The following is a 10,000-nucleotide window of genomic DNA, read 5'->3' as shown; positions in this document are numbered from 1 at the left end:
ATAATAATAGTAGTAACAATAATAATAATAACAACAACAACAACAACTACAAAACAACAACAATGTTGTCTCCAATTTTGCTCTCCCATATATCTTTAGAGTAAGCAGCCTCGGACGTCAACTGGTCTGTATTAATGTTATCCTCTATGGTCATAGGCCCCATGTTGGAAATGTGATTGACATCTAATACCCACACAGACGAGATCTCAGCTCATATAGGGTTCTATGGTTTGATCTATGGCTAGTGTGTGTTTTTGTCACTGTCAAGGGGAATGAAGATAATTGCCATGAACTGTCAGGTCATAAATGTAGTTAATACTGAACATGATACATTTGACAAGAGCTATTAGACCCGGCCCCGGAGACCGAATGCCAGCCCCTCAGGGCTGTATCTCCAGATGAATATGAGGCTATTTTTAGGCTATGATGGCCAAAGGCGCGCATACATATATGCGCACACACTTGTGAGTGTATACGTTTTGTGTGCGTGTGAGTGTGCGTTTGCGCGTTCGTGTTGACAAGTACGAGTATATCTGTGGTTGCCTGGTTAGTCTTTTTTTATTATATTGACTATTTTTCAGAAAGTTATACTTCAACCAAGAGACCTCTAATAGGGAATAGTCAATACATTTCGTCTTAGAGGTTTCCATATTTTCACATCGTTGATCCCTTTAGAAAACACTTATTCCTTTATTATCCAAAGACATGTAAAATGAAAGTAAGAAATCAAATAACTCTTAAGTAACTATAATTATAGTAATATTTATCAATCAATGGAAGGACAATGCCAGGTGCCTGCATGTGGTGATCCTAGAAGATGGACAGAGAAGTTGTCCGTTTTCAAAACCCGTCAACCTACTCCCCTCCATACGGAGGTGCAACCTTGAGGGCTGATACTCGGTCTCAGGATTAGACCTAAGATCTCTCTGTTATATCTAACTGTATCTATTATATTTATTCGCGCATGGGGAGCTAGCAACCGTAGACTGCTCTTCTCTTCCACTTTCAGCAAGTGGCATTGAAATCATCCCAAACTAATATAACACAGAAATCAGTCCAAAAATTCTTTCCAGAAAGATCCGTTGAGGGTTCCGATGATCTATGGCAACAAATATAGTTTTTCCACTTAATGAAGCAGGCAACAGCTGATTGATAAATTGCTTGATCTCACCCAAAGGAAGGTCCAATATATCCACTAGTGATCGACATCAACATTTGGAGACCCCTAACTTAGATTCACTATGATAACAATCTAAAAATTTGCACGTACATCTAACTTGCAGAATGACAGAGTCGTGTAAGCCTTGCCCCTTGATGTGTGGATTGTAGGCTCGGCAAGTCAGCGTGGCACCGTGATCTTTCCACGTTGGTGATAGGTTCAGAATTGATGACGTCATATCGGCGATCACTCGGTCCTATAAAGTAAGTAATTAGATATGTAAATAATTAAGACAAAGTAATGATAACAAAATAAAAGCATTATTAGATATGTCAAATTACATAGATAAACGAGTTAATAGATACATAGATGAATAAAGAGATAATTGACTACAATTTCATGTTTGGTTTTGTTTTATCTACCAAAATTATGTATGCGTATTTTTGTGTACTTCTCAGATAGTCAATATTCATCGATTTTGTTTTATTTCAACACTGGGATTCAAACAACTACAGTTCAAGTACGTGCAACTACTCAATTTCCGCTATGCAATATATTCTATGGCTACCTTACTTTAGTGAAATGTCAGACAATTTTTAAATGTAAACGTTTTAAATTGAAAACAATGGTTGACTTCTTTTGTAACCGGTTTTCCTTGCCATCATCAACTGATTTATTCCAATAAGTGGTACCTATCATTTCGAGAGCTATAAATAACCCACTTAACTAAACCAAGACATCTTTAAATATAATAACACTTTAAATTGAATTTTCGATGTCACAAACAGATGAAAAATATACACATATACATCTTCAGTGTATAAATGTAACTTAGTAATTTACCAACCATTTATTTACTACAATGGCTTTTGGACCCTTTAGATGAATCAAATCATCAAGTATGCTTCACGGTACACATTATAGTCTCACTTTGTTGATAAGGGCACTAGAAAATAGTCTTAGAAATAGTGAATAAAAAATTTCTGTTGATACGACGCGTACTGGCTTGATGTAAAATATACAAAACAATATAAGACATTTATATTTTTTCTTTAACACTCCCCTATAAATGTTTCCTTTCCTTTGATTCATTAGTCATATTACATGACCACACATTTGTCAAGACTCTTTTTTGTGCTATTCTAACTGATAAAAAGAAGAATCTTTCAGTTATCGTGTCTCTTGTTCATAGGCATTTGAGTATCCGTTTGTCAGGTATACTGATAATAATTGTTAGTGATCGAGAATTATTGGCTTTCAAAGGTCAAGCAGGCTTCTGTAAACATTTTATTGTGTGTTTTATGCTCAGTACTTGTTATATACACCCTAAATTTAAGTTCAAGTTGAAACATCTCTGAAAAATTACTCTCATTTGAATATTTCTCTCCCAGTAGACACAAATTTATCTTCATCTGAGATTTGACTACAACTAATAATTCAATTTTACATACGAATATGCGCATGAGGGAAGGAGTGGAGAGAGAGAGAGAGAGAGGGAGAGAGAGAGAGAGAGAGAGAGAGAGAGAGAGAGAGAGAGAGAGAGAGAGAGAGAGAGAGAGAGAGAGAGAGAGAGAGAGAGAGAGAGAGAGAGAGAGAGAGAGAGAGAGAGAGAGAGAGAGAGAGAGAGAGAGAGAGAGAGAGAGAGAGAGAGAGAGAGAGAGAGAGAGAGAGAGAAATATATATATATATATATATATATACATATATATATATACATATATATATATATATATACATACATACATACATAGGTAGGTAGATAGATAGATATATAGATAGGTATATAGATAGATAGATAGATAGAGAGAGACAGAGATAGACAGAGAGAGAGAGAGAGAGAGAGAGAGAGAGAGAGAGAGAGAGAGAGAGAGAGAGAGAGAGAGAGAGAGAGAGAGAGAGAGAGAGAGAGAGAGAGTTGAAGAGAGTACCCTAAAAAATAATTTTTTGAAGACGCCGGATTTTACTCAGTATACAGGAACCAGGATCCACTAAATATCAACTCGGAACATGTGAAGAACATGCCTTGGTATCACCACCTACCGTAGCTTCGAGTTTGGTGGACGTCGTGCCATGAGTTATTTCCCAGATGATGTTGGCACTAGGGTAGGACCCCGTCGCCTGGCACTCGATGTTGGATTCCACGTCCTCCTGAAGATGATCTCGAGGTTCTTTGATTCGAACTGAAGACGGCCGAACTACAAAAGGAGAGAAACATATATTGTGTATACATACATACATACATACATATATATACATATATATATATTATATGTATATATATATATATATATATATATATATACATGTATGTGCAGATATATGTAAGAAAAATAATTCATACATGATTACTTTTGGTATAGAGTAATTGCTAATTATTCAGTAAATAGTATTGTCTGAGATAGCGTTTAGTTTTAATAATTTTTCTACATATTTAAAAAACTGGAATAAGGGTTGGGGGATCACTATTATATTCATTGCTGATATAGCTTTCACAGTGCTAAAACTTAGCAACATATATAAGTAGGATACTTAAGAAAACGCTTAGAGATACCTTAATCTACCCCCCTCCCCCACGTCTAAAGAAAAGCTTACGGTATATATCAAGCGTCACGGAGGTACTGATTGGTTCCGTTATGTTGTTATTGGCCGCTTTACATTCAAGTTTTTCTTTCGAATCTTCTCTTGAAAGCGACGGGATTCTGAGTTTGCTGATCACGTGACTCTTGGTAGCATCGGAGCTTGGCATTGGCTGCGAGGCAAGAAGCGTTCCGTCATCGGCTACAATGTGGCTCTGATTGGACAACATTCTTCGTCCTGCCCACCACGTCACAGTCGGAGATGGATACCCTAAGAAGAAGAAGAAGAAGAAAAAAAAAAAAAGGAAAATTCCATATAAGAAAAGTTATTGCGTATTTCATCACATTGCTCAAAGGGTGTTATCAATACTCTGTCGTCTCAACGGTGTGGTGGTACCGTTCTCAACCGCCAATTCAGCGATCCAAAGGGCAAGGAGTTAGGTGTATGAATGTGTAAAGTCACAGGATTACCCATAGATCGGGCCGTATAAGGTCCTTTAGCTCTCATAGTTGTCGACTATGAGTTCAACACGTGATCCAAGGCCATGGTGAACAACTCTGGAGTGAAACTCAAAGAGTCTAAGGAATACTGAAAGTGTTATTCAACACGTACTGTACTCAGGCTCCATTAAAGTTAAATAGACTAACAGTGATGAATACCTTAAGAAGAAAAAACCTATATGATATTTACTAAGTTACATTTTAACAGGAATGTTAGAAGGATTTTCCTCAGTATTAGCAAATGGTTACCATTCACCAAAGTCTTTTCATTGAGATCAGAAATGTAAAAGATGTTTGTTTAAACGGTTAAGGGTCTTCATTGTCTATCAATTGTTCCCAGTAGGAGTTATCATAGCTTACCATACACCAAATTCTTTTCAATGCCGTGACTGAGATCAGAAATGTAAAAGAGGTTTGTTTGAATAGTGAAAGTCCTTCATTGTTTTTTTCAATTTCTCCCATTAGGGGTTATTATAGCTGACTTATTCATCTCTCTATTTTACTCTGACTTATGTGTCAATTGTTACATCCACCATCCTTAAGTCCTCCTTTACTACATCCATAAACCATCTCTTCAGTCTTCCCCTCTTCTTCCTGCCTGGTGGCTCTATATCTAGCATAATCATTTTCACATACTCCTTATTTTCCCTCCTCACACACTCTTCATCCTTCCTGCCCACATAAACAAACCACCTCAATCTAGTCTCAGTTTCGTTCCCAACCAGGCGTCCGTGCTCTGTTCCCCTGATATGCTCGTTTCAACACTTAAAAGTAATCTACGGATTTTGTTACTAGTAAAAAGGAACGTAGTTGAGATGACGTGCTCGGGGCTGAAAATGGCTTTCATCTATCGATATTCCTTTACGTAATATAGATTTTGTTAAATGTACAAAGATGTCTATAATAAATATACTGTTCATATTATACAAGCAATTCTCTCTGCTCTGTCTTTAAATTTTTAAAATCTTCAAGAATCTAAGGACTTTTTTTTATAAACCAGAATATCGGCAAGCGTTACTTCGAATCAAGAATGTTCTCATTTTCAGAAATATTCATTCCGATTAGATAGAGGAAAAATATAACAAATATCTCTGTTGAAGGGGTCAGAGGACTATTCTATACGGTTTTACCATTTTAACAAACCTTGTAGAAAAATATAGCAAAAACGCCCAAAAAGTTTAGAATCCATCAGCTGAACAAATACATCTAAATGAAATCTAGATTGACACGAAACTGTATTTACAAGTCATCAGTCATTTCCGCTATCATTGTATTATCACGCGGTGTTTGATATTATTGAAAAATATTACCATTAATTCTCAAACGAATAGGTTAGTTTGATAAACAGAAGATTTAGTCAAATTGATTTGATGTTTACATTTGTAAATAGAAAATGGAAAAGAGGAGGAAGGAAAACGTGGGAGAGAAAACAAAGATGAGAAGGGAGAGAGGAGGAGAGAGAGAAAGAGATAAAGGAATGAAGGAGAGGGAGAAAGGAGGGATGAGAAAGAGAGAAGAGCAAAAGGGAGTAAGAGAGAGAGAGGGAAGAGAAAGAAGAGTTGGTAGAGAGAGAAGAGAGGACTAGAGAGATAGAGAGCGTTGGAGGGCAGAAGTGTGGAGGAAGACAGACAAAAGTTATGCTAAAAGTGCTTAATATCTGCGATAACTTTTTTAACACATCGCAAGTAGGTGTCCAAAATAATTTGAGTCTTAATATTGGAGATCAAGTTTTTTATATGAATCAGGCAGGACTGTAAGCAATGGAGCAGTAAAATGAGAAGACATGCATCTTGGCACAAAATGAAGGTAATAAAATGCGATATCACTTCATAAATCTCGTTCTAACTGGAAGAAAAATTACTGAGCAACTGCTACGACGTATCTGTCTCATGGATCATAATAAGTGAACATTTACATAAATGCCATCAAAAATAAAAATGAACCGATGCTTCAAGAAAGAAATTACTTACAGAATATGTGCGTGTGTGTGTGTGTGTGTGTGTATTCACTTTCACTTGGTCTTTTGGATCACGTGTTCGACTCGTGATCGACAGCTATTTCCCTCCTGGAAGAGAGCTCAGAGCTCGTAGGTCCGATCTATGGGTAATGCTATGACCTTTCACACACACACACCCCCAACTCCCCGCCCACGAGAGTCAGAGTAACGACCCGAAGCGCAGCTGTACCGAAATTAATTTCGGCCCTGGGCAGGATTCGAACCAAGCACTACGCGCACCACCATGCTAGTAGTTCATCGTTCTACCAACTGCGCCACCGTGTGTGTGTGTTTGTGTGTGTGTGTGTGTGTGTGTGTGTGTGTGTGTGTGTGTGTGTGTGTGTGTCTGTGTGTGTGTGTGTCTGTGTGTGTGTGTGTGTGTGTGTGTGTGTGTGTGTGTGTGTGTGTGTGTGTGTGTGTGTGTGTGTGTGTGTGTGTGTGTGTGTCTGTGTGTGTGTGTGTGTGTGTGTGTGTGTGTGTGTGTGTGTGTGTGTGTGTGTGTGTGTGTGTGTGTGTGTGTGTGTGTGTGTGTGCATGCGCGCTTGTGAGTGTGATGTTCATATGCCTTTGTTCACAAACTTGCCTCTCCTTGAAGAACATAATCTAAGCGGACTCCAGTCATAACGCATCGTTAGATTCTTAGAACTGTGTAAGTTTAGACAATTTCCAAATACATTCGAGTATTGTTTAAAAAATAGATGCCTATCAGTAGGAACGAGAGGAGATGTAGCCATTGTCTTCCATGTAAGAAGGGATATTAAGAGGATGAGCTTGAGGCCGAGGGTTTCAAGCATACTCGAGAAAGGAGGAAGTACTCAAGCGGTTCCCGCTCTGGGAGCGGACAAAAGATTGCCTGACTAATCTCCTTATTCACGAGACAAACCCTCTGCTGAACAAAGCCTTATGGTTTAAGGCAGAAAACATATACAAGCTATGTATCCCGATTAAGGGATTTTAGGAGAAAATTCAATAGGTCTAGGATTGACGTTGACTTTCATTAATGTATGTTGATATTTGTGCATGTTAGTAATTTGACCTTAATATTGACAAACCCTCTTATAGTTATCATAGTTATTCCTGCCAAACTGTCGTATTCTATTTATGTCATCAGTGATAACAAGTGTTTCTAACTTGGGTGATAATATACCATTGCAGGAGATGTAGTTATAGACGTAGTAAAGGTGAAATTTAAGATTTATTTCTATTTTTGTAGTCGAGTTTAGTGTGTCTCAAATCATAGAGGGTTGATAAAAAATGCTACCAAGGTTTCTAAAATATCGTCTACATAAAGCTTATCCATCCTATACTCTGTTTTTTTTTTTTTTTTTTTTTTAGTTCATCAAATCTGCATTGCCAGGACATTGATTAAGCAATATGTTTTTCTGGCCAATGTAATCTATTAAGATTAATCGATATATTTAGTGATTTTGTAACAATTTGCATTATTTGCCTCCATTTTTCATCTTCATTGTTACAAAGGTACTTTAGCGAATAACAACTATTCACTGTGGACAGATATAATCTTTGTTATGAATCAAGTTATGGACCAAAAGGTCTCCTGTTGTCATGAGCTTCCTTTGTAGACTTTGTAATCCTTAGTATATTGTGTTGAAATTAAAGATAATATATTAACGTAATTCTTGAATCTTACACTACTTGAACCTGTCTCCTCTCATTTTGCCATATAATCACGGATTACAAATTCCCCAAACTTCACTGAATATTATTATGTTAATATTTTCATTTACGATAAGTCTATATTGTTCTTGATTTAATAATTCTAAAAATGTAGAACAAATCTGTTGAGATACAAATACATAGTAGATTACATAATAGAATGTTTAGAGAATCAGTGCAACGTACAACTATTTTTCAAGGTCTCTAGAATATATATCGCTCCACCTTTCCAAACATGTAAACCTGTGTATAAACACATATAGTGAGACTTACGAGTACATAGAATGAATGAATGAATGTATGAATGAATGAATGAATGAATGAATGAATGAATGAATGAATGAATGAATGAATGAATGAATGAATAAATGAATGAATGAATGAATCAACTGTCACCCCGAGTCCGAGTAAGTCTGTGTCTGTATCTGTCCCTATTTGCCTTTCTTAAAAAAAGAAAGAATAAATGGGTGAATGAATTAATCAATCAATGAACAAATGAATGAATGAATGAATGAATGAATGAATGAATGAATGAATGAATGAATGAATGAATGAATGAATGAATGAATGAATGAATGAATAGACGAATGAACCACAAAAAAAAAAAAAATAAACAAACAAATGAACAAATAAATGAATGAATAAATAAGCAAACAAGAAAACATAAAGCAAACAAATAAATGAATAAACAAAAGAACAGATAACCAAATAAACAAAACCTCGAGGGTCCAAAGAACCTTGTCCATAGGGCTGCGGACTTCTAGTCTGCGGCAATCGAGGCAACGATTTATAAGCATTTGTTCCCATGACCGAGAACTGAACTCGAGGCTTTAGACCCTAGTTACCGACTCATCTTTGCCCAACCGTCGGGCACATGACAAATCGTAGTCGAGTGATTTATTACTCAAAACTTTCATGGCAGGAGACGCACCAAACTCCACAATGTCCATCATGGATTCAACGAGTCTGAAGACGAAGCTGGGATGACGATTTTTTTTTTTTTTTGTAAGCATGGTCGCTAAAAACATTCGCGAAGTATTAAGTTCGTCTTCGCTCATTGATATTATGTGGTAAGAGACAATGGCTTTCGTTCCAAAGTTAAGTGATCAAGAAAAAACATGTTATCTGATTCCTTCTTAGCTGACATTAAATTATTTTGATCAAATATAGGACTATCTCTACTGAGAATTAGATGATGATATGTTTAACGTCACAAACTCTCCCCCTCAACCCTGTCGGAGGCTGGGACAGTGCCCCTTACAAAGGATTTTGTAGCGTGGGATTTAATTAACCATGCACTTGATTCAATTTCGCCGGTGACAGAGTTCGAACCACCAACCCCACTAGCTTCGCCGCAAGTAACGACGCCCTAACCCGCTCGGCCAACAACGAGCCGAATAAAGTAGTTTGGTGAGGAAAGAATCAACAGAGAATAAACCTTTAGAAAATTCACATGCGATATTAAAATACATCATTACCTACGTATGTTAGCATTGCCCCCATATGACAAGATTAATGTTTAGATATATTTTTTATATGATAGAATAAAAAAAACATCCAATATTTTTTTGGAGTGCTATTAAAACATAATCGAACAATAAAAGTTTAATCAAAGCTCTTCAACTCCACCCCACTGCCCTTGTCCGGGTTTTATCCCTTCAACAGGGCGGCTACAACTATTTATAATTTCTATTATTACTGCCATCATTCATTTTTACATCAAATCCTTCAGCTGAGAAATGGACCTTATGATAAAACTGGTTCTTGGTCAATCGTGTATTGTTTTATTCCCAATCCACCTTTTGTTTGAATAAATTCAACTAACGTCAGCCAGAACAAAGACTACAGGACAGCGTCACCGTGTTTAAGAACATAAGAAGGCATTGGCAATGCAACTGGAGAGTTGCCTGCAATGGCCCGACTTCCAAGCCGTTTCATGAAGGCGAACAAGATTAGAAAGATACCCTGAGGAACACGTTAAAAGTCCTCAATTGGCTTTTGTAATTGTTCGCACTAATAAGATTATTATAATAGATTACACTAGATTATCGTGGATTACAATGAAGCAACAAGACAAATCATGTCGACAGG

General features: G+C 36.9%; 1 protein-coding gene across 6 annotated transcripts in view; it reads right to left on the bottom strand.

Annotated features, from left to right (window-relative positions):
• The window catches only part of LOC143039421 (nephrin-like), a 433,530-nt gene that overhangs the window by 33,624 nt on the left and 389,906 nt on the right, over nt 1-10,000 (bottom strand). For all 6 annotated transcript variants that reach the window (XR_012967636.1, XR_012967635.1, XM_076209443.1 and 3 more), the window contains exons 8-10: nt 3,752-4,006; nt 3,200-3,354; nt 1,271-1,415 (exon numbers count right to left, since the gene is read on the bottom strand). Coding sequence is in view for 4 of the 6 variants with exons in the window: in XM_076209443.1 (XP_076065558.1) it covers nt 1,271-1,415; nt 3,200-3,354; nt 3,752-4,006 (555 nt within the window). In the remaining 2 variants the exon portion in view is untranslated. The remainder of the gene's footprint in view (nt 1-1,270; nt 1,416-3,199; nt 3,355-3,751; nt 4,007-10,000) is intronic.

The sequence above is a fragment of the Oratosquilla oratoria genome, chromosome 26 (genome assembly GCF_046742065.1).
Source record: "Oratosquilla oratoria isolate Oo_2021 chromosome 26, ASM4674206v1, whole genome shotgun sequence".
NCBI classification, from domain to species: domain Eukaryota; kingdom Metazoa; phylum Arthropoda; class Malacostraca; order Stomatopoda; family Squillidae; genus Oratosquilla; species Oratosquilla oratoria.
This window is presented reverse-complemented; position numbering and strand designations above follow the sequence as displayed.